The sequence below is a fragment of the Sander lucioperca genome, chromosome 12, assembly GCF_008315115.2.
Source record: "Sander lucioperca isolate FBNREF2018 chromosome 12, SLUC_FBN_1.2, whole genome shotgun sequence".
NCBI classification, from domain to species: Eukaryota; Metazoa; Chordata; class Actinopteri; order Perciformes; family Percidae; genus Sander; species Sander lucioperca.
Genome location: NC_050184.1, coordinates 31,169,904 through 31,195,030, shown reverse-complemented (window position 1 = coordinate 31,195,030; position 25,127 = coordinate 31,169,904). Strand labels below are relative to the sequence as shown.

The 25,127-nt window shown below is 40.4% G+C and overlaps 2 protein-coding genes across 6 annotated transcripts; one reads left to right on the top strand and one right to left on the bottom strand.

Annotated features, from left to right (window-relative positions):
• The first annotated feature begins 1,762 nt into the window (after nucleotides 1-1,762).
• Nucleotides 1,763-6,330, top strand: tnfrsf9a (tumor necrosis factor receptor superfamily, member 9a). The gene is made up of 7 exons (XM_031290276.2): nucleotides 1,763-2,165; nucleotides 3,012-3,131; nucleotides 3,246-3,380; nucleotides 3,474-3,546; nucleotides 3,644-3,747; nucleotides 3,840-4,007; nucleotides 4,154-6,330. The coding sequence occupies exons 1-7, from the start codon at nucleotides 2,030-2,032 to the stop codon at nucleotides 4,267-4,269; spliced, it is 852 nt and encodes a 283-aa protein (XP_031146136.1). The 5' UTR covers nucleotides 1,763-2,029; the 3' UTR covers nucleotides 4,270-6,330.
• A 1,142-nt stretch (nucleotides 6,331-7,472) lies between these two features.
• ccdc187 (coiled-coil domain containing 187) lies at nucleotides 7,473-24,846 on the bottom strand. 5 transcript variants are annotated; one of them, XM_031290271.2, is made up of 13 exons: nucleotides 24,457-24,842; nucleotides 23,960-24,052; nucleotides 18,672-18,734; nucleotides 17,995-18,133; nucleotides 17,274-17,364; nucleotides 11,785-11,848; nucleotides 9,738-11,093; nucleotides 9,123-9,244; nucleotides 8,929-9,000; nucleotides 8,706-8,840; nucleotides 8,492-8,586; nucleotides 8,291-8,385; nucleotides 7,473-8,143 (listed from the first exon to the last, which is right to left on the bottom strand). In XM_031290271.2, the coding sequence occupies exons 2-13, from the start codon at nucleotides 24,009-24,011 to the stop codon at nucleotides 7,995-7,997; spliced, it is 2,433 nt and encodes an 810-aa protein (XP_031146131.1). In that variant the 5' UTR covers nucleotides 24,012-24,052; nucleotides 24,457-24,842; the 3' UTR covers nucleotides 7,473-7,994. The 5 variants fall into 5 exon arrangements, with proteins under 5 accessions (XP_031146131.1, XP_031146132.1, XP_031146133.1 ...); XM_031290272.2 differs by lacking the exon at nucleotides 24,457-24,842 and adding an exon at nucleotides 20,604-20,721; XM_031290273.2 differs by lacking the exons at nucleotides 23,960-24,052; nucleotides 24,457-24,842 and adding exons at nucleotides 20,604-20,721; nucleotides 21,355-21,947.
• Between the last annotated feature and the right edge of the window lie 281 nt (nucleotides 24,847-25,127).

Here is a 25,127-nt window from a genome sequence, read left to right as displayed (position 1 = left end):
TAATATTTCGAAAAAGTCAAAAAAGTCATAGTATCTATCTATCTATCTATCTATCTAGTATCATAGTATCTACCTATCTCGCAAAAGGCATGGTATAAGATAATGTCAATGTACAATATGATGAAAAAAGTCATTATAGTATGTCGAAAAAATCATAAAATAGCCATAGTATAGTGTTATGGAAAAACTCAGGAGCAGCACAACTCATTTCACATACGTGAAGAAGGTTCGGGAGACTTTGATGAATTACACAGGACACTCAAGTGAGGAAAGAACTTTGGCAGGCAGTACAGTTAAACCATTGATGTGTTATCGTGTCGTGTCGTCCCAACTCTCTCAAATTCCTGTCTTCCTGTCAATTTAAACTCATGCGTGAACTTTTTTTTATATAACTTTATTTTAGGTGTTTTCAATATACAGAAATGAGCATACATACATATACAAACAAACTCGGGACATAGTCCCACATTGGTGCACTCCCCTTCTCCCTCCCCATACACCCTCCCATGGGACCAAGAGTGCAAAAAGAAACAAAAAAAAAAAGTTCCAATTCTACAGCAGCCTATCAATGGGCTAGTCAGACAGTTGACTAAAGAGAGCTGTTAGAGATTCAACTCCTTCACATATTCGATGAGGGGAGTCCACACTCTATTGAATGTGTCACAAGAACCTTTCAGTGTATGTCTAATCTTTTCTAGCTGAAGTAAAGATAGCACCTCCTGGATCCATCTCCTGAAGGGTGGGCATTTATTAGATTTCCAATTCATTAAGATTACTCTACGTGTTATGAGACTACAGAACGCTACTGCTCTCCTTTGTGTTCTTGTGGTATGTATTTCCGAGGGTGTGACTCCAAATATAGCAGTGAGTGGATTGGGTTTGAGTGATGTGTTGCATAAAGCTGATAGGCAGTCAAATATGGAGGACCAGAAATCAACTAGGGAGGGGCATGACCAGAACATGTGACCCAATGACACAGAGTTTCCGCATCTAGGACAAATAGGGTGAACAGATGGGTATATTTTAGCTAGCCTGTCATTGTGTACTCTGTGAAATACCTTGAATTGTATTAGTCCATGCCTTATGCTGGAGGCGTGAACTTAAGGTGAACCTTCAAAGTAAACAAAGAGCTCAAAAATCTCAGCACGAACAAAATGTGTTTACTTCCTCCATGGCCTTGGCAGGGTGAGCAGCACTATCTTATACAGCTGTTAATTCTCCCATCACCTATGGAGGCACAAAGTTCACGTATTCCTCTGCCTGGAAAGGTTATGCGGTTATGTTGGACACGGACCTGAATGACACCTGGGTACCATTGTCTCAACTTACACAGCATGAGTACATATGATGGAAATTCCACAACAGTATAGTATATTACAAAAGTCATAGTACAATATGATGAAAAAAGTCATAGTATAGGATGTCCAAAAAAAGTCACAGAATAGTTTGTCAAAAAAGTCATGAAAATGTCATACTATATTCTGTATGTTGAAAAAAGTCATAAAAAACTCATAGTATAGTATGTCAAAAAAGTCATAGTACAGTATGTCGAAAAAAGTTGTAATAAAGTCATAGTATAGTATGTTGAAAAAAAGGCATGAAAAAGTCATAGTATAGTATGTTGAAAAAATAGTTTCATAGTAGTAAAAAAAGTCATTTTAATCATAAAAGTTTATAGAAGACAACATTTCATTCATGAGTCATTTAGCCACTAACAATTTAGGACACGCCCCTTGAGTATGACTAGCATGATGAGCTGGCTGTGGGTGACTTATGTGTTGGAGAGCACAGAGACCACAGCACAGACACATTTCTTCCTATGATGCCATTCATAACATCACTGCTGAGTGGCTTTAAGTTAACAAGAAAGTTATTGTAGTTTAGATTAAAGCTACAGATTTAGAAAAACAAAAAAATTAAGTGCCTTAAAGAAATTAGGTCCCTGGGATATTTCTTGGATTGGATTAGCTCACATTTTACCTGAGGTGGCTGTCATCCTTAGCCCCAAGGCTGGAGAGCTGACAACAGTATGGCTGCAATCTTAAGGGCATTGGTTCTCGCGTTGCTCATTCAGGGCTGTTTTTGCAGTGTTGGACAGACTGACACAGGCTGCATGAAATGGACACCAAAAGGAGATAATGTTTGCTGTGAAGCCTGTTTTGCTGGTAAGTAATAACGGAGATAATGAGCATCACGATTCTCTATGATTTTGAATTGATGACATGTGCTGTAAGTTCAGGAGAGCATTTTTGACAAGGGCTCTACAAGTCAATATACTGTTATATCATTCATATCCTAATGTTGATACTATTATAGTGGGCTTTAAAAATACCAAAATTAAACCAGCACTGTTTTTTAATGAAACACTTTAGATATCCATGGAGGGGAGGAGAAATTCCCTCTCTGTTCACTTTCCACATAAACTCAGTTGTTACGCAAATATGTTAACATTATCCTTTTCCAGACCTAAGGAGTTCAAGTTATCCCATGTAATATCTAATAAAAGCAAAAAGCCTACTGAGTTGTATCTCCTTTTGTCAGGATGTTAAAAAAAAAAAAAAATTCCAGCCTTTGAGTGGTGGTTGCTCGTAACCAATATAGTTTCAGTGGTTTTTCAGCTAATACCACAACACAGAGAAAAGGCGTGGATTGTGCAACTGTTAAAACAAATAATTTGGAGATGTGATATATACTTAATTCATCATTACAGTTCCCAAACAGTAACTTTTTTTCAAAGCTTTCCTTAGCTGTATTACAACTTTTAATATGTTACTGTATGTATTCTATTTAAATATATTCTAATTTAAACATTTGTGTTTTCATGTATATTTGTATATATATTATATATATATATATATATATATATATATATATATATATATATATATATATATACTTATATGTATATAAGTGTGTGTAGCTTGAATCAACTACAACTTACATTTCATTGGGTAACTCTGTGTTGTAAAATGGCAAATAAATTAACCTTGATCCTTGAACCTTGTTTGTAGGACACCGCCTGGTCAAAGAATGTGGCCCAAGCCCGAAAGATCTCTGTACTCCTTGTGAGGCTGGGACATTTACGGTGAACCCAAAACAGTACAGCTGTACCAGGTGTACACAGTGTGTAGGTATGTCAGCAGATGCTAAAACTGCATAAGACATGTCTTCGTATGTCCCACAAGCTGACTTTTTTCTTTTAAATTACAAGTTTTACAACTCTTGCCATCTGTTTGTATGTTTAGGTGCTCAAGTCTATGTGAAAATGTGCACTGCCACAACTGACACAAAGTGTGGCTGTAGAGAAGGACTCATCTGTGGTAATGACCGCTGTTCTTTCTGTGTCAAAAAGTGTGACAAAGGTTATGAACCAGAGAAACGTAAGTAAAAAATAAGCTCATGACTTTAGCACATACACATTAGATTTACAGTTTAAGTTGAGTGGCAAGTCAACCGAATGATTGTGTGCACAGGTTCTTGCAGACCATGTCCAGAGGGAACCTTCAATGACCAAAGTCACCAGATGTGTAAACCCTGGAGTACCAAGTGAGATATTACCCTGCTCTAAAAACACCATCTGCCATTGTAGCCATTGTGTTGTTGTACTGAAGAGATTTGATGAAAAACTTTCTTTTTCTAAAAGGTGTCCCAATCCAGATCAAAAGATTGTGGCCATGGGAAATGGACTTACGGACATCAAGTGTGTTAATATTTCAATAGCCCAAGTGACCGTTCCAAAGCGACCTGGTAGGATGCGATTCTATTCCTCTAGTGTACTTTTGCTTTAATTTTTGTTTTTGTTTAAAGCCAGCAATGATTTCTTGCTGCTGTTGTGTCAGATCCCACAGAGCAGGCATGGCCATTGGTCTTATCTGTGATCACAAGTGCGGTTCTGATGGCCTTTAGCATCATCATCATCAGCCTTGTAGCCAAGAAAATCTTCCAGAAAAGAAAGGAAAAAGGCAAAAAGCCAATCACAAAGACCCCGATAATCGGAACCCCTACAGGTAACTACTACCGTACTTTGTGATATATTATCAAGAGATTATCCCGACCATATTGCACAAATGAATGTCGATTATACATAATGTTTATCAAGCCAATGTCAAATACAGTGAAAAGGTATTTTCTTTGCCCTTTTTTTCTCCTTCAGATGATCCTAGGACATTAATAGCCATTGAGTGTAGTTTCCACGAGGCCCAGCAAGAGCAGGGCAGCAGCTCAGAGTCGCTCAACTCCAAGGACTCCTCGGGCCAGCTCATTGCTTGAAGAGAAGGGAAACTGGACATGACTGCCCCACTGAAGAACCCGTTGTTTGTGTTGAGTTTGGTGAGAGGAAACAGGATATCCTGAATAAGACCTCCGTCCCACTTTGTGATACTGGAGATGTTTTTGTTGTGCCAATTTGTTTGGCTTTAAATGAAAGAAACAAAGCACTGTATTCACCCAGCTGTCTTTTATCCACCCCATTTTCCTTTTATCAGAATAACCAAAGATACTGTGAAAATCTTTATAGGTCAGGTTAGAGGTATCACTTTGCTGTACAATTACACCAATGTAATTATAGCGATGATACAGTAAATACACACAGGGAAGGAAGGGGAATTCTGAGAGGGAAAACACTAAGTGGATTACAACAGTCCATTCATCATGTTAATTATATCAGACATTGAGGCTGTTTTTTCCCCTTTCAGTTAAGCCTAAAAGAAGATAGCTGTGAAAGGTTTTGAATTATTGGATTGAGTTTGGCACCAGATGGAAAAAAGCATACCTTACATTAAATACCTAAGCCTTTAGACTTTTAACTACTTTCAAACAAGTGGACTTGTGCCAATGGCCTGTGTATAATAATAATATTGTAGTGTATGAGTTTCACTCCTTTTATATTTGCATGTCTAAGCGGGAAAGCTGCGGAGTGTTGCGTTGTGTGAATGTACAGTGCAGGTGGGCGTTCAGCTGGGTGTGAAAGGTCTGACAGCAGAGAAGTCTGAGTCACGCCTGAGGCTGAGCCCACAAATGCCTCCTAGATTTCTGCTGAATTTGTACATTTCTAACTCTGGTTATGTTGCTGTGTCAATCATGATTTTATGTTGTGAAACATTTATGATTTATCATGGGGACAGTTTGCTATTTTTGTGTACTTTGTTGTTATGTTTCTATAGAACACAGAAGATAACTTTGTTTACAACAGTATATAGTATCACTTTGAAGACCGCATGGTGTATACAGCCTCTTCGACTCTACTTAACATTACCAGGAACTATATGGACTTTCCAACAATTGCTTCATTGGTGTCAAAAAGTCCAGCAAAGGGAGTTCCCTTTTTGTGAATAGGTAATCATATATTTAAAATTAAAACACCAAGGAATCTACAGTACATTACACAGTCTGCATATCTAAAGCACCTTGGTGCTATTTTAATGAGAAAGGTTGAGTTTTTATTGATGAGCAAGCTGAGACATGCCTGTTGAGCAAGAGTTATAGCAAGTACAATATTTAGGATTAAATGTCAGATAATGTGATTAGTCATGTGCTGCACATAGATCTCTGAGATTTCTTTTAAAGTGTGTCATGTGGGAAATCCTCTGAACAAATAGGATACAAACTTGGCAAATATACAAGGCAAACACAATATCAAAAATGAGGCTCAAGGGTTATGTGGAAACCCCCCAGTCAGTCTTGTACTCCTTTTTGCTTTTGGTTATTTTCTAGCACAATAGAGTAGGCAGCTAGAGCCATAGCTAGATCAGACCAAGTGGAACTTTTTTTCACAACTCAATTCTTTTCTGAACTGTAGCAGGCGTATATCTTTCTACTGAAATGGAACATTTGTTAGCCCACACTTTTAGTAACGTATCAGGGACTATCTGTGAGTCACAACTCACACATTGTGATGTCTGTTGAAAGGCCACAAAGTTCATGGGTTTTGCCTTGAGAGGAGTTACCACAGTACAGTCTGTCATACAGTGAGAAGTAGTAAGGACTATAGCACTTTACTTGTCAACTGGTATGACCAATGTTATGCACTTGTTTGGTTTGTGAATTTATCATTCTGCCTCATAATATCTATAATATATATATTTTACAAGATGTTTTTATATCAGTCTTTGGAACTGTCCATGGTTTACAGTGTGCATTCTGTTATGTTGTACTTATAACTTCTTTTTAAAAGTCAATAAAAATGGGATTTGTATTTTATTTGTTGTACTTTCATACAGAACAATTGCATTCATAGTGGTCCACCAGCAGTGGCATATTTCATCTGTAAAAAACAAAATGCAACAACAAAAGGAGGTTTTAAATGTGGGAGTAATATGAACATAAAAAAAAGAAGAAAAAAAAAAACAAAGTTATATGGTTATATGTGCGTAAAAAATACAATCTTTTTAGTATTCTGTAAAATGAATAATGTTACTGACTGATAAAAGCCTACCTGGCAAAAAATACACAAACATCAGTTGGATATGTATCAGGTAATTTAAGTTTGAAAAAGGTCCACTTACAAGTTTATTGAAGCTTTTTCAACTGCATCAGATGGCTCAGATGTCGTCATGTTACCTACAGTGGCACTCATAAGTTTATGAACCCATGCTAAAGTTGACTAAAAAGAGGAATTAAAAAAAAAAAAATGAGGAAGAATCCAACCTTTAAGGACACCAATTTTCTTTGTGAATGAATAATGTATTGTAAATAAATATACGTTCTTCCTTAAAATACAGGGGGCATAAGTATAGACACCCCTATGTTAAATTCTCATAGAGGCAGGCAGATTTTTATTTTTAAAAGGCCAGTTATTTCATGGATCCAGGATACTATGCATCCTGATAATGTTCCCTTGGCCTTTGGAATTAAAATAGCCCCACATCATCACATCCCCTTCACCATACCTAGAGATTGGCATGGGGTACTTTCCATAAAATCATCTCTGAATGCAAATCAAACCAGCTATTAGGCTAACTGAAATAAAACCATGCCAATCTCTAGGTATGGTGAAGGGTATGTGATGATGTGGGGCTATTTTAATTAAGGCATTAAGATCAATTTTATTCCTCTTTTTAGTCAACTTTAGCATGGGTTCATAAACTTATGAGTGCCACTGTATGTATGGGAATTTAGTCATAACCAGTGGTTGTATATGGGGGGGGGAGACCTAAAATGACCGTGAGATGCAGCTGAAACCTCCAAAAAGCTAGTACTGTAAGTGGATCTTTTATCTTAGATTAGTTTGTTACATATACTGTTCCCAGAGGTTTATTAATATCTGGATATTACACTCAAACAATTGAACATACTTTGATGACTGTTGTAATATGTTTTTACAAATGGGAACAAGTTAATGTGATTGTCATTGTACCATTGTAAACATTGCTGGAGCCCTGCCAAACTGCTTTGAAACTAAGTTGACAGGCACCCCGAAAGTGGATGTCTTAAAGTAGCTTATCCGAAAACCACGTCAGGTTTAAGGGTAATCAAAGTAACTTTTTGTTTTGTCGTTTGACATTTTTGATTGTCCCACTAGACAGCTTTGGTTTTACTGCTGTGGAGCATCAGTGCCAACCACTGCACCACCAGAGAGCATCCAAAATGTCAAATGAAATAACATGAAGCGATTATAGATAATGGATGGACTCTTGACACATCAACTAAATAAAAACAAACAAAAAGTTACAAATATAATAAAAAGGTATACTGTTTAAATTAAACACTCATTAACAATGAAGATTTCAAACAAAACTTCAATAAACCTAATTTTTCCCTTTGAAAATTATAAAAAGGCATGAGTCCAAAGTGTTGTCATTATTCACTTAATCAAGAAATATCACTTCTCTCAATTCTCTCTGTGTTCCACTGGTCTAAAGTGCTAGTAGGGGTGGCTGGTAGAGAGAACTATATTCTTGTAATCTTAAACTAATAAGAGCTCTGTAGCTGAACTTATATTTAGTGTTATAAAATATATAGATGTGATGCACTCCAACAGCACAATGTGTGGAAAATTATTGTTGCTTGCAATTTTCCTTCTTCTCTTTGAGTTTAGTGCGTCCCGATTTGTCCTTTTGCCGTTTTGTGGGTGGGATGAAAGTAGGCTCCTCGAGTAAGTCATGTAAGCCAGAATGTGGCATGGGAAGTGTCTCACAGGTTGGACCTATAAGATAAGATAAGATAAGATAAGATAAGATGGAATTTATTGATCCCACAATGGGGAAATACCCTTGTCCCAGCAGCTCTAAATTGAAGGAAATAGGATGTCCACCCATTGTTTTAACGGTTTCATTTTAGGTGCCATCTGTACCTGCTTGTCCCACTCGGAGGCTCTCTGTGCTTTCCCTTCTGGCCTGGAAGGTCGGGTCCAGCTCCTCCGCAATGTTTCTGATCTGCTGGGCTTGTCTGTAAAGGCAGCAGTTGTAAGTCAGCATATAAACTAGATGAAAGGCATATGGTCACAATACAGACATTGATCAGTTTCATGCATATTTCATCTAAAGACAATTACGGTGTAGTGGAGAAGGGGCTGGGTGGCTGGTTCTCTGGGGAGCACTCCTCAGTGGGGGAAGGAAGACCCTCTGAGTCGAGCCTCTCTCGTTGGACCTAAGGCAGTGGACAAAAGGAGTGAAACTCATTTTATCACCTTGTTATTAAAGTGAAAGATGAAAGCCACCATCTTTAGATGACTGAAACTGTGTTTTAAAGAACTCCAACACATTTACCGGTTGGTCTCGTGCAGCCCGTCGGTCATGATGACTGATCATCGCTCTGTGCTCGCGCCACGATGCCGGCCCTTCTAGCTCACGAGATCTTCGCTTTGACTTAATTTCCTGCTTCTGCATAAAGCGTGCAATTTCCTAGCGCAAAAACAACAATGGATCATTTCACAGATGGATATTAAACATGAGATACATGGGGTACTGATGACTTGTCAATTCGTCGTACCTCATCCTGCGCCACTTGTGCTACTCTGAAGTCTCCCTCTGGGTAAGAACTGCATGGCGAGGGCTGAGAGTTCTGCGAAAACAAGACCGTAAAAGCCAGAATTTATTTTTTATTGAAAAGAGAAACTGATCTTCTGGCCTTTCTCCTTGACTTCTAAATCATGGCGTTTCATGATAAACTCTTGGATCCCCTACCCTCCTCAACAGCTTTTCCTCTTCCTCCTGCAGCTTGTGAGCCAGTTCTTCATCCTGCAGGACCTGCCGCAGCTCCCCCAGGTCCAGGCTTGTCTCGCCTGGCTGTGGTTGCAGCGACGCTCCTAAGGGTGAAGTATGACAATGTCAAATCCAAAAGGAACTGAAGCGACTATTATGACAACCAGAATACAAGTTGTAAAAAACAACATGGAAATCAGTGATGAATCAGAAAAGTGTAGTGACACAGAGGCTGAAAGACCCAAGGACCGATGACATTTGAATCACACCAAGAGATAAGAGGAAGCAACATGTGAGGGAATGTTGCTAGATTTTGAGAGAAACTCCATAGTACTTATTCCCTCACTACATCAAGAAGGAAGATAAAAATGAAAAGCACACATTAGTTCAGGACTACTAATTATAGATACGAAAAAGGAAAATGTTCCACTTTAGCAAGAAGCTTGCTAAAGACACCAGTAAAACTGAAATTTGTCCAGATTAGACGATGATTGAGGGAAGGTGAGAGGAGCAGATGTAAACAGAGAGGAAGGGCAAAGCAAAGCTTTGGAAGCTTTCCCTCTGCAGATTGGAGTTGGCTGCAGTTCTGGGTGTTACCTGCTGCCAGGTGCCTTGACCTATCCCTGGATGAAGCCCTGCTGCTTCTGCTGCTGAGTCTTTGGCTATGCTGTGGGGCTTTTCGATGGGGCTGCTCTACTCTCCTCTCCGCCTCCTGCTCCTCCTCTGAGCTTAATCTTTCTTCTATGGTCTTGTGCCAATGCCTGCGTTCGCTTGTTGTTCTCTTGACCCTGCAATCATTTGCATTCCTCTCCCTCTCGTCATCGTTAAAGTACCTGTGCCCTCTCCACCTTCTACTGCCTCCCCTATCTCCGTTAGCAAGATGAAAGTCTCTATTAATCTCATAAACCTTGCCATCACGCTCCACATTATGACGGTGTCCGTTTCCATCTTCTCTGTGATCTCTCCTACTGTTCTCTTGGTATGACAGTCTCCTCCTCTCCCTGATATCTCCATGGAAACTGTGCCTGGTGGTGGCAGCTCTCTGGAAGACTCTCTGATGTGGTTGGGAGTCGCTGCAGGAGACCTCACTCCCATGAAGCACCTGGCTGTCTCTGCTTTGAGGCCTTATTTGTAGTGGCGCCCCGTTGACGCCAAACCTCACAGGCACGCCCCTCTCTCTGAGGACCTGGCCCAGCATCTCCCAGACTCGTGTGGTTTCCCCCTGCTGCCTGTTAGAGCTCCTGGTGTTGTCCTGAAAATGGACATGCTTGTCGGGGTTGTCCTTATAGCTCCAGGTCCTCGCCAAGTCTCTGTTGCTGTGTTTATTCCTGTCAGGTAGCCTGACAGATTCACTGCGACTACATCGCCTTTCTCTTACTTCAACTAACCTATGGTCTCTATCCTGATCTCTGCTCCTGTGCAAACCCTGGTACTCCTCTCCATGGTTCCTTTCCTGATCCCAATTCCTAGGCTTACTCCTCTCTAGGTCACTATTTTCATAAAAGTCCTCATTCCACTCGCCTCTCTCCTCCTCTGTAAAGCTGCTGCGAGAGCTAACACTTCTGTAGTTTCTTACTTGCGGCTGATGTAAAGATGCCTGGCGTCGAGGGGGTGCTATTTTAAGTCTTTCATTCAGTCTCTGGGACCTGACAGAGAGTTGTTCAGAGAAAACTGTGTCCGAGTCCTCTGAATCCTCACTCAAACGCTCTCCCAATTCACTCCTGATTTCCTTTATGGAATCTGTGTGTCCTTGATTTGACCATGCACTTGTGTTTCTCTGAGCTGCTACCCCCCTGGGGGAGTCAGCCTGAGGCCTTGTTAAGTCTGAATGGTTGTGAGAAGTAGGCCATTGCCACCTGGTGGTGGTAGAAGGGTACTGCTCCTCTCGTTGGTGAAGGCTGCTGCTGAATGTGTGCTGGTGTGGGGATGGCAGTGCAGGATCGCTGGCGCTGCCTTTAGTAATGCCAAACATGCAAACACAAAAGCAGGGAGGATGGGTGAGGCTGTTAGTGGGTAATATTAGAGGAGTGCAGTTAATTATGAGGCAACATATCATATTAAAAATAGCAGCATGTACTTTAAGTAAGAGTATTTGTTACATAATTTATATAAATGTTTTAGACACAAACTGAGGCTTTCCAATACAGATATACAATCATGCATTAAAGACTACATTAAAGACAACATCTTACATGCATGTAACTGATGCAGAACACAACACATTAAAGAGATAATAATATAGTGCGACAGCTATGTAGGATAGGTTTTGTTCATGCATGTATGTGGAGAATGACTTAAATATAACAATAATAAGCAGTAGCAGTGAAGCAAAGCATGGTTAGGGAGAAGCCAAGCAAGGCCTGGACTTTGTCCTATTTAAGTGTAACAAATAATTATTTGTTCAGCAAATACATTTATAACATTTTAGATTAAAAAAAATGACAAATTCCTAAACATTGAAACATCACCATTTTCTTTAAAATGATTTGTCAGTATGTTAGGATTGCTGACTAATGTTGTCACTAGGGTTGGGCATCGAGAACCGATTCCTACTTGGAATCGTTTCAAAAATTACCAACCCTAGTTGTACCATAAGAATACAGTCAACAAAACACTAACCAAAACAGCAAAACGTAAACTGTACCTTCACTATGGCTCCTCCTCATGATTCTCTGCTCCTCCTCTTCCTGCATTCGTTTAGCTATTTCCTGCGGAGACACAGACATACTGATTGCTTCTTTGTAAACCATTATGAGTAACCCATTAGGAATTTAGGCTAAATGAAGACTACAAAGAAATGGAGCTGTTCTGTCAAATATGCAAATAAATATAGAAACATGGTTAGAACTTTTTAGACTTTGATAAGATTTTCAAACTAGATACAAGACACTTTCATTGTCCCTGTTACAACCCCTTGATCCTAACCAAAACCATTTGCCAAAAACAAGTCACACAATCTTTCATTTGGCCCATTTCCCTTATTTTAAAACAATCCACAGAACTGATTTACTTATCACAGCAAAACTAATAATGAATTTATCTGGATAAAAGCATTACATAATATATCAAAACAAGCTCAACTCACTGAGAGCAGTCAGGTTATAATACTGGTGTGCAACCGTGAATTGGTATGACTGCGACGGTTTTCTCTAAATCATCATTTATGTACTGTTCTGTTTCAACCAGAAGATGGCAGCATAACACAGACAGTGACAAAAGAAAGTAAGGTTTTCAACCGTTTTCCCCCTAATTGAAATATTTAGGAAACTTTTGATTAATGTCCGAGATTTTATCCGCCACCAGGCGGTTTTGCTTTCATGTCATCTTCTTTTCCCAATGTACAAACAACTGCTCTTAGAGTGTAGGTACTAATGCTTCATCTATTTGCCCTCACGACACTTTTTGCCTTAAATGTACTCAGGTCCCTTTATTTGATCTATATATTATAAGCATTCAAATGACAACATGAATAAAACATGGACCAAGCTCTCAGACCCTGTTCAGAGTTGACTGATTTTACATCAAAGAAGAGAATCTAATCCATACACCAAATGCAGAGCCATGTTGCGTGACATAGTGCCACTGTGACGTGATCTGACATATTAATTCTAGGTGGCCAAACTAATTGTTTAGGACAGGGCTGTGTCTGACTCAATGGAAACTAGGAGACTACATGAGAGACAAATAAAACTTTTAATCTCCTTGAGCCGGAACTTTGGACCAGAAAAACTCCGACAGAAGCAGATCAACAGGACTGTTTCACTTGAAGTAACACCTTGTCACTGGCCTGCTCTTACAAGCGCTGCTATGCTGGACTGCTCTCTGAAGGCGAACCCCCACCATGTCTCTATGTTGCTTTCCTTGGAAAGGCCAGAACTAATAATGTTTCCTACAAATCAGCAGATTCTACCAGTGAATTTTATGAAATCTCTCTCTGTAGGCTGCATTTGCAACATAAATCATAACTAAAAGCTAACGCAGCTCCTTTTGGCTTTGCAATCAGGGCGTGTGTGTCAGCCACTTTGCCAGCATCAGCAGACAATTAGCAGCTTGCCATGGCAGGTTAGGCGCAAAGTGCCACAGGGATCTGGCATTTAAAACTGCACAGCCTGGCGCCTTCTGTTCCTTAATTAAAGGCACAATCTACAGGGAGGCAAATATTTAATAAACACCTCTGATCAGTCAGTCATTAAGGAAGGTAAGCAAACAGGAGTGTTAATAGTTCACCATTTGATCCTAACATAAACACAAAGAATGATTACATCCACACAGGAATAGTATATTCTCATACTATTTGCTGCATTACCTTACATGACTTTTAACCCAGTAGGTAAAAGTCCATTTAACTCTTGAGTATAGACACCTCATGTTAGTTCCAACAGAGTTCAAACCCAAATCCTTTAATAATGATGAATGAACCCCACAGTCTCTCTGACCTCACATCCTCCAAACAAGGACCTTCTATAAGCCTGTCCAAGGCAGCCTTCTCTAAAAAGGAAACTGCAGGGTAAAAGGAAAATATTATGCTGGGAGCGGCCTTGTGACGCAGACCACTCCACTGGACCTGCTGGGGAGTTTCGTGGCAGAGTTGGCTTTTTTTTCCCCACAATGCTTTTCTACTTACACAGCTCAACTCTTAATTTATATTGTTGGGGAATCAGTTTCTGTAAAGCAACCAATGTTCAGAAATGCACGTGTGCTGTAAAAAGTGCAGACATAAAGACAACATTTTTTGAGGGATTGGGCTTCTGTGTGAACAGGGAGAGGTGATTGATGGGAGCCATCTGGTTGCCCCTTCGTGTTTGGGTTGCAAGATGAATTGTTTTTTTTGTTCACAACATTTTTGAGAGATCTAGTGCTGTATATAGGACCAGGAAAGAATGAAAAACAAATGTCAACCATCACAGCATTATCTAGATATTAATGTTATATTTGTGTCCAAAATCAGATGGTAAAAAATGTAACATGATGTCTACAAGTGAAACAAGACTAAGAGTCTACAGCCACGTTTGCAGCTCTTCGAAAAAAGAAAAAAAAAAACCTTGTCGGAACCCTGAAAACATGTTGGAGACCCAGAAACAATGTTAAACCATTTAATGGACAGGCTAATCAAATAAAGCTGAGTCCCTCACATATTAAACAATGCACTTAAGTAATATTTTGACTTAACCTGCCTCTTCCTCAAACTGCACAGTTAAGATTTTACTTGTTGAATGTGCACATCCAGTGAGGATCGGTGTGCACACAAGTGTATTCTGTATTAAGAGGTCGATGGTCCATGTCTGGAATCAACCACCAGAGAAATAGCTTGATTCATCATCCAGATGGGTAGCTGACAGGCTGTGTCTCTGTGTAAGAGCTGACTTACAGCCCTCTTATGGCACAGTGGATACAGAGGCCCCGAGCAGCACTTTGCTGCAACCGCCATTCATTATGGATTCACTTAGTCCTAGAGAAAGAGGAAAGTGAACCATATGATGCTCCCTGACCTGCTTGTAACAGGGAGATAATTAAATGATATACAAGTATGTCCCGGGTGCCATATACGTCTATGAGTCCCTGTGCTGAAGTTTATGGATAATGCTAGTACTATTTTACGTTTGTGTAAACTGGCAGGGTTGTTCAGAGTCTAGATTATGCCCAGTTCTGTCTGCACACAGTTCTGTAGTTTGAGATACAAAGAATCATTAACCTACCTTCCATTGACACAGTCTACAGTATTGTGGCTCAAACTAGAAAGTGGTTTGGGAAGTTTTCAACAGAAACTCTCCTCGGAAATTAATTGTAACTGAAATTAATTAACTTGAAATTTTCCTACCAACTTTCAACAACCAACTTTCCGGCCAACAGTGGGGGAGCGAGAATCATTTGGTAGTGGAGTAAAACTTCAGGTCTTACTTTTGTTCACACATTGTCCCCTCTTTTGGGACAATGTGTCTGACTCCAATAAACGACCTATATATTCCCGTTCATTCGTTAAATTGGTATTACATTGATCCTAAGCAAGAGCCTATATAAGACGATAAGATAAAGTCAAATACATTTGTTTAATCAGTCAAGCATCGGAGTTACAATACACAGATCTGTGGGATCACAAAGCACGCAGAGACTAAGTTTCCCTAGCAACAGACAAAAATCCAGAGCCAGTCCACGTGTCTCTAGACTGTCAGACCTCTACAGTATCTACCCTCTTTTCTCCAGCACAGGGAGTGTTATCTTCACACAACACACGCCAGGGTCGCGGCCACTGTGCTGTGTCTCGTCTTTTGCTCTCATGCGAAGCGGTACGTTCTGCTCCTGTTTCACTTGTTATTATTATTCAATGTACTTTGCTCGGGTCTCATGACCTTTAACTACTCCATAGTTATGGCTTAAGTTTCCTTTGTTTGGGGAATGCAGATGTGTCTCGCCGGGAGAACTTTTACCAACCGTCTATGACAGCACACGACTCTGTGCAATAAGCATATACCAAAACACACTTGGGGCCCTATCTTGCACCCGGCGCAGCGCAAAGCCCGACGCAAGTGTCTTTGCTAGTTTAAGAATGACGCAGTTGTCAATTTCTCATCCAGCGCCCACATTGTTTAAATAGCAAATGCACCTGCGCCCATCTTTGCGCCCATGGGTGTGCTGGTCCTACAGGGAGGTGTGTTCAGGTGCATTCTTGGCGTATTGCTATCTTGAGGCAGCGGGAAATGATCGTGCCATTGACCAACAAAAACCTGGTCTAAAGTCAATAGCGCAGCAGTTCATTGTTATTTTAACAGCAAATTAGTAAAATGCCCCTAGGCTCGTGCACAGCGCGCGAACACTATGCTTGTTACACACACACAAACAGATTACAAATATTACAGTGCAAATCCTCCATCATAATAGCAATGTGCCAAGGTACAAACGCGCCTGTCTTTTAAAAGGGAATGGGAGATGACACTGATTGGTTTATTGCATGTTACGCCCAAAACACACCTATGAATTATTGAAGACACTAAGTACAACCCTTTTCAACCATGCGCCCGTCGCACGGACCCTTTTTTCCGCAGTCAAACTAGCAAAAGTGGATTTGGACACACCATAAACGCACCTGCGCCATGCGTTTCACGCCGTGCGCTTAGATCGTTAAAATAGGGCCCTTGGTCTCTTATGGAAACCTTTTACATTCTTATTCTATTTATCTGCAAATAGTAAGAACATTATTCTACACTTTGCTTTTTTGTTTCTGTTTTATCATTGTATTGTGCCAAGTTGAACTTGTCCATACAGTACAGTGTCTCGCTCTGCTCTGGTTGCTGACAGCAACTAGACACCCACAGGAAAGGATTTGTTCCTCTTTCAGGAGCAAATCCCTCAAAATATTTCGCTTTACAAACTTCGCTGTGACATTTGTGTCTTCTTATTAACTGATCCATCTTTTGGTTTCAAGCTAATCTCAACACCACAGATGTTTTAATTTAAAAATTAAATAATGAGGGACTGGTAAAGGAACACTGATTTCCAACCTTTCTATATAGCAGTCATCCAAGGGCCATGTCCCTATCTTCCACAATATTCTCTATGTTTCTGTGGCCAAAATAAAGATTAGTTTTCCATCAATCATATCATGGACTGAACTACTGTCAGTGTGCCAAGTATGGGGTCTATTAATTTAGAAAGCTAAAGTAAAGAGTTGTAGTAGTAGCAGCAGTAGTGTGTAGCAGCCTAGCAGCCCACTGACAGAGATAATGAGTTTTATGCAGACACTGATGGGTGCAGATCTTCGAATGTAAAAGACTTTTCAAATTGGAGGTGGGTAGTAGGTGGATAATTGACAAGTAGGTGCAGATTCAGGTTACGTCAGAACTGATCTTCGCACTCTTTATACTGGGTAACACTGGTCTGAGCATGTCAAGTTGAAAATGTCTGTATAAATCTGAAAACTGGTGCATGTATTCACTGGCTGTGAACAAGGCCGTGAATACTAACTCCTGTCTCGATGTAAAAGTATAGTTGTTAACCACCACCACAGACTGAATGTCCACATAGCTGCCAGTGAAATATTCTTCAAAAAAATATTGCTAGATCTTTAATGCATTCATTGGAGAAATGTAAAACTAGATTCAGACAGAATTAAATCAGTTTAAAACAGTTTGTGCTCACCTCATCTTCCTGCTCCCTCCTCCGGGACTCCTCGGCACAACGCTGGATCTCCTCCTGAATTACACGGGCATACTCAAAGTCTTCCTCCTCTCTACAGAGCAGTCAGTGAAGAAAAGGACTTTTTACTTTTGTGACATGTGATAAAACTACCAACACATCAATGTCAATAAGAATATAAATCTGCATAGTAAATCTACACACAGTAGGGTCAGAATTTGGGCTGCACAATATATCTTTTTTTTTTTTTTTTTTTTAAATCCTCTTCGCAATATCAACTGACGCAATAAACACACCAGGAAAGGCTGCAACATATCCCGAAGGACACTTTTTTTGTGTTAGTTAAAATAAAAGATTATTAGAATGAATTAAAACGTGACTGTCAGTTATTTCAGTGGTGCCTTTCTATATTCAATTCACTGTTCAATTTGTTTAACAAAAGAATGTTGGAAATGATTTACTTTCATTTGTTTTAAATTCAACACGCAATTTGTTGTATTTCAGCAGAATGCTGAAAGTAACAGAAAGGTAGAACGGAGTACCCTTTCGTATCGGTTTATTTTTCTCAAGTAATACCGTTACTGCGATATTCCCCAACGTTATTGCATATTTTCCTCATATCGTGCAGCCCTAGTCAGAATACATGCAGGACACTGCTATCTGAATCTTAGTGCAGCAGTGTGAGCTGTGTTGCAGTACGCTTTGAGGAGCAGGGGTCACCTACAGTTGTCTGGAGGCCTGTCTGAGGAGGGTGCTCTGCTGGGCCTGCTCCTCTTCCTCTTCATCCTGCAGCCTTTTCGCTACACGGATGTCATTCTGCACTAGCTGGTTCTTCTGGATGTTGGTGGTATAGTATTGCTCGACTATGAGGGAAAGGCAGAGAAAAAGGCAGAGGGTCTCAAATGTTTGGCAATGAAGGACCATGTCTTATCAAGATCGTAGTAATAAATAATTACTATATTACTTCTGGAGTATTCATGACTGCTGTGTTGTTAATTTGAAACATTGTTTGTGGCATGCCAGACCCGTAGTGTACTTTGAGAAGTCCTACAAACAGACACCAAATTACATGTCACTGTGTCTACTGTGCAACATTGCACAGTAGACAGACAAAAAGCCAGCCAAAAAGAAGTTCAATGTAACTACCTGAGGTTTTTTCAGTCTGCCTTGGTAAGCCATGAGAATAATACAGCATTTTACTCAAGTATGTTTTATTGTCAATCTGTCATTTGTATTAATAGCTGCCAAGGATAATCATTAGCTAAATTCCATAACAGGATAACTAAAGATGAAGCCCCACAACACAGAAAGTGGTGATTCACTGAGACAGACTAGCCCCATGCATCTTAGTGTAGTGTGCAGCTGTACTGCTGCCACATGGTAGCTTGACATTGGACTTACTCTCCTGTTCCTGCAGGTTGTGTGCCAACACTCCATCCTCCAGCACAGCAAAACACTCGCACACTGAAACAACAGAGGACAACAACAATTCAGTGTCATACAAAAGGTTACAAAAGTGTCTCTCAGCTTGAGAGCTAAAACAACAGAAAAGCATTTGGATGGCTTGAAAAGAAGACAATGTTGTGGAGCTTTTGGTGCAGCACTTTGTCTAAAGGGAAACAATAGGATACGAGTGCTGTGTGTCACGTTGATTGTTAATTCAAAAGACAAAAAGGCGGAGGAGTGTCCCTTGAGAAACTTTAGGAAAAAACAACCATCCACCACTCTGGCATGAATTCCCTGTTGAACATATAAAAGGCTCCAATAATATCCCCATCATAACAGGGTGCCAGTGTTCCAGAGCAACACCCAAGTGGCCACAATTATTGCTGTCCTCTCAAAGTTAGTGGGTTTAGTAGCGACAGAGGAATAGGTCCAATCTGACATGCTTGATTTCACAGTATCTTGTGTGTATGCAATGCATGTACTAGATATAGTACGAATATAAAGTACGAAATACGTCATCTTTAAAATTGTGGTTGTAAAGATCTTACGGAGGAAGATACATGCTTTTTTTGTTTACTCATGTCCTCACTATGACTACCAAATGAAGATTTTAGGAACTACCACCTGCAACCATATATACTGGAAAGCCAGTGCAGATGGTACAAAAGTATGTTGAGTGAAATCTGTTAGGTTGTTGGAAATCCCAAGGCTTTAGCTCAGAGCTCTCTGTACACCAACTCTGTCTGGTTCTCCATATCAAGCCACTCTGTGGCAAGCTGAGCCTCCCCTATCCCATGATCCCATAGTCTGGCCACCTGCTGCTGGATATGGTAATAAAACATATCGGTTTCATGTCATTAACGTTCTCTAGCCTTGCCTTGTTTTGTCAGAAAGCTGACAAAGAACTTCATGGGGACTTTAATATAGACACAACAATTATGCAAAGAAAATGTTACCAAACGTGTGAAGTCAAACAACGGGATAATTGGCAAGAGAGACATATACGGTGGTGAATACCCAGTTTTGCACTACTCCTTGGCCTGTACATTGTTTTTTTTATAGCTTTAGCATCTGAAGACTGTTATTCTCATCTATAGCCATGCCAAGTGTTTACAGTAGTCCTTAATGAGCCACGATAGCTGCGATGTGCCGAAGCCCAAGGGTGTTTAAAGTCTGTCAAACATGCTCAAAAGTTAATCAGGAGAAAGTCAACACAGACAGGCAGCAGCACTGTTGCCCAGCTGTTTTCTCCACTTCCTCCATCTTTGCAGACACACAGCTCACTGTGACGAGACAAAACCGCTTCGCTATCTCACAAGGGAACCTAGAATGGCCGTCTACTCTTACAATGGTGCTTTCAAATGCCAGGAGAACAGAAGACAGTGTTTAATAAAAGATTTTGCTCACTGCAGAGGGAAAAGCCTCCAGCCTCAGCCAGAGGCAGGGCCAATTAAAAACAACTGTCCTACGACTAATCCCTCCACTGAGCCTATAAGAGCAGGCTGGGCCACTTCTGTGGAGACAACGGCTACGTTTACATCCATGTGCTTAATGCTTAGGATACTCAAGTATTCAGATTATGAGCTAAATCAACACACATAAATGCCTTACATTGTTTATAATAACCTGTTTTAGCTCTGAACCCAGCTATAGAAAACTTGAATATATATTGTATACTCCTGTAACCGTTGAGATGTGATCCAGTATCTAGAATACTGTGCATATAAACCTGGCTGTCACTGTAAGCACTCCATAAGGGAGATGTCAAAGCTAAAACATTTATTCTCACTTTGTGCTTTTTTTTATCCCTTTGTGAGAAGAAGTACAAATCTAAAACAAGGACATTTTTGATCAGAAGACAAGCAGAGACCCTGGAAGTTTACTTACTGTCTAAGATTCGCTGGATGGTGCCATAGATGACGAGAATAAATGGAAGGCCTCAAGATTCATTGTAAGAGTGACATCGGGCCTACAGTCTTTGGTACAGCTGTGACCATCTGTGTGGCTAATTGAAAACACACGAAAACATCAAGCATTCAACCCATCCCAGACTTTAAGACTCCTTCTGTGCTCACTGTCTTGCTAAGTTTGTACTCTCAAAGCAAAACTTTGGTTGTTTTTCCTTTCTCCTGACACATATTCCCTATTGGTCTACCTTGTCACTGTTTAATTCATATTATTCAGAGTCCTCTTTGTTTCCATTATTGCTGCACTGTAACTGAACTAGTGGAGCCTGCTCTGACAATACAATGTTCAATTTCAACATTTATAGAACTGCTTCTGAGTTGATATAACAAGTCAAACTGAGGATGTGTCCTCTTTGTCCAGTTCTGTAAATAGAGAATAGGGAGAAAAGGCTGGCTTCTGAGACATTCTTGTGGGAAAATTTACTCTATCCTCAAAATCCTAAAAATGGAAAAGAAAAAAAAAAGAAAAAAAACACACACACAACGTTCTTGCTTAGAATAAATCTCTGGGTATGTTTTAGTCTGCAGGGGGCCAAGCCCAACAGTCAAAGTTCATAGAAATCACCCAGACAGCACTAAGCCATCAAAAGGGTCTGTTTACACCATATATGACCACATAAGTCTACACTGTGAGTTAGCCCACACCACAACAGACATGCATTACCACTTACACCTGTCGTGGAGATTAAGAGACTATCCGCTAAATGGATCTCCAACCTGCCCTTATGCGCCCAGTCTGTCAACGAGGAGGGTTTAAATCGAAGGCTTGGTTGTAATCCGACAGGACCAATTCAAAACATGAGTTTACACTTAAGTCCTAGTCAGAAAGTGGAACGAAAGTATGAAGGAGGGAAAGAGGAAAAGCGTGTAAGCACGCAAATGTGTGTGGGTATGTTTGCATTGCGGGTTTACTTGTTTTTAACTACAGTCACATTAGGGAGGGGCAAGGAGACGGTGTTATTATGACTGCTAAACAGGTTTTGACGGACTGGGTGTGCACATGGAGACATGTTTAGTTAGAGTGCAGGCCGAATGTGTTTTCAAAATAGTAAAAAGCCTCCTACTGTAAGCTTCTTAATAGGGCCACTGAAAGGACCCTGTTAGGCCGTGTCAGTTTCCTAAGAGGATAGTTAATCCAAGATCCAGCAGACAACAGAAATTGGCTATGGCATTTGAACACCAGAGGCTAAGATCTACTAAAGGGGTAAGATTTTCTAAGAAAGAGTGCAAAAAAACAGCAGATAAGATATCAAAATATTAGCAGTCACCTACAGCATTGCCCAGTATGTTCCCCAACAGTGTGGGAGAAGGTTTTTTTCCTATTTTAATGCCTCTTGTCCCTTACATATATTCTACATTACTGGTGGTCAAAAATAGAAAAATGATATGTATGACTATGTTTAACCTTTTTGCTGATGTAACTAAATATCATAGGTGAATGCATGCATTTTGTCTTATTGTAGAACTCCCACCAACATTAGCTAACTGACAGCAAGTCGATCTGAAAAAAAAATTATGTAGATTATCTCAGGCATCCAGCTTGCAGGAGCAGCCGATTAAACACTGACAGAGATATTTTTCTTTAATCTTTGGAGGCACTTGGATAGCAGCAGTGGCAAGTGCCTGCCAAACAAAGAAACCGGCAAAAGGAGAAAATGACAAGGGTTCTATTTTCAGCCAAAATCCCCCACCAACCACCCACGCACTGTCTCCCTCTCTCTCTCTCGCTCTCTCTCTCTCCCCTCCTCACTGCTGTGTTCTGTTCTCCTGCTTGCTGCTTTTTGCACAAAATTTCACCATGAAGTATCCGTCTATCCCACAGCTCTTTGTGCTGTGTTATAAACTAGGTGAACTGGACCAGGTTGTCATGGAGAACAAAAAGAGGTGAAGGGTAATGGGACTCTGGGTCAGTTGGTGAGGGTGAGAGTGAAATTAGGAACAGGGGGAGGTGGGGGAATTCCTCTGGGAGCTGCATTCCCTCTGCACATCAGGCTATATCAGGAGCAGCCAGAGGAGGGACAAAACAGGAACTGATAAGGGGGGCAGTGAAAACAAAGAAAATTGACTTAGCTGAGTCTGAGGTGGAAAGTGAAAGAAGTGGGACACGCTACTTTTCTCTCTTAGGGAAATTGAAGCATAAACAACCACAATGGGGGGCCAAGTAAATGACCCTAGTGCCACAGAGAGGGACAACAGCACAGTTTGACAAATCTGTCTGGTGAAAGTAGATGATGACCGGAAAAAATTACACTGATCAGACATCTGATTTACATGCTGCTATTGTCTCAATGAGCAGTTTTTTTGCTGTCATTACTGGCTTTGTTTGCACACTGGCCCCTGCTTGATAAAGCATAAAAATGCAAAGCTGCACAGTGTGCCCTTTGTGTATGGATACAAGAGCGGAGTGCTGAATTATCTCTCTTGATAAAAGACATGCAGACCTATTTCTATCCCATTCATTAGTGTGGACATGCCAAAGACTGAGTCAACAGTCTGCACCCAGGCCACAGCTTTGACATTCCTTACCTGTGAATGTTTTCATACTTACATGCAAGCAGATACAACTAATTTAGTTCATAAAAGCTGCCTGCATAAGTATGACGTGACAAATTCTTTTGCTGTGCATATGAATTTTTCGTAGGATTTGCAGCTGGTTCTACTAAACACCACTACAATTCTCACTCCAACTTGTTGTTTCTCAGTATCTGAATGCCTTCCTATGTTGGACAGCAACTTTTTTTGTAGTCTACGGTCCAGAGATCAAACATATTATGAGCGATTACGATTTGTTTGGGTTTACAAATGAAATTGAATTTAAATTGTAATGTTTTCCCAATCAATGTATATTCTGCATAAGACACTCTTTGTACTGCAAGTCAGAATGTTTCAACTAAAAAATGTACTTCACTTATGTTATTGATAGTGATAGCACTTTCTTCCCCCAGAAAAAAATATATATCCCAAACAGCTTTCCCCTTATCCCTTGCTCTTATCTGCAGCCAGCACTGTTTACAATGCGATCCATCTGTGTACAGGTTTATGACTGAACCGGTGTCTGCTGCATATAGTCAAAACATATGGCAAGCTAAGTCTTATCTGAGATGGCGTATTGATGCTACAGAAATCAAGCACAGACACACAAGGGCAAAAGAAAACAACAACTTTTCTCCAGGACAAACCATGAACCATGGTACGTTCTAATCTGCACACAACTTTTCCATACTCAATAAAGGCTCTATGTCGGAGTTGGCTCTGTGTGGGAGTATGTGCTTATACCTTCTCGGACACGTGGAAGGTTGGATTGGTCAATTTCCAGCTCTGCCATCATTGTCCTTGTTGTGTCACAGCCTCATGGTGATACAGAAGACCCTGACACCAGAAAGGGAATTTTGGAAGTTATTATCTGGCTAAATTAAATGATGACCGAAGGGCAAGGTACAAACCAGAAGAAAGGAAAAGGTCAAGCTACACAGACAAGTTGGTGAACATTAGTGTATTTAAAGTTGAAAACAGATTACTGATTATTTCAGTGGTGTAAATGCAAAAATGTTAGCTATTAGGCCTACTAACAAACTCTGCACCGATGACAGCTGACAGCAACAAAGCTAACACGAGCAGTGCTGCTGTTAACAGTAACGTTAACTAAGTTAGAGCCTGCAAGGTTAAACAGTATCTGCATTGCAGTAGGCCACTTGTTTTTCGAGCAAAGTAAAAAAAAACAGACAAACATTCAATAAGTCTGTGTACCAAAGAGTCATTGTTTTATAACCTACCTGTTCCCCGGCACGTTGCCCACACAGGCTCCAGCGTTGTGTATGTAAAGTTACACACAGTCTATTCAACAAGTAGCTACAGTACCAAACATGACAGCGAAGTGTCAACTTAGTCCTCTCCGTCGCACTTTCCCTCTTGTTCTTTTTGTTTCTCTAATTATCCAAAGTGTTAAGAACGTGCTTGACCGATTCTAACGCCTCTACTTTGTTGTGAATTTTATACGAAACCGACAGTCTTGTTCATCAATGAAATAAAGCCGCGTCGAAAAAAAGCCAGGGCGGACAAACTTAGCCCACAATCTGTAGCACCGGCTGCTTCTTCACAGCTCCTGTTCGGCAGCAGTGGGGGCGGTTAATCGCTGCTGCTGCCTTCACGTGCTCCTCCAAACTCAGAGTTATCTATTAACTCAGGCAAACATGTTAGGATTAAGCAGAATAAAGAGATGCGCACAACAACACAACATTAGGATTTCACCTCCAGTTAGTAACACCCATCCCACTAAATATTACAACTTGAATATCATACAGGCCCAGGCACACACTTTCGTATGTGTCCACTGAGTTGCAGTATTTCGAACAGTTTTGAAGGCAACACTTAACCAGCCGAATGTTCCAATCACTCAAAGAATGTAGTTGGAGTTTCCAGAGCAGAAGTGTGTTAGGCTGTATTG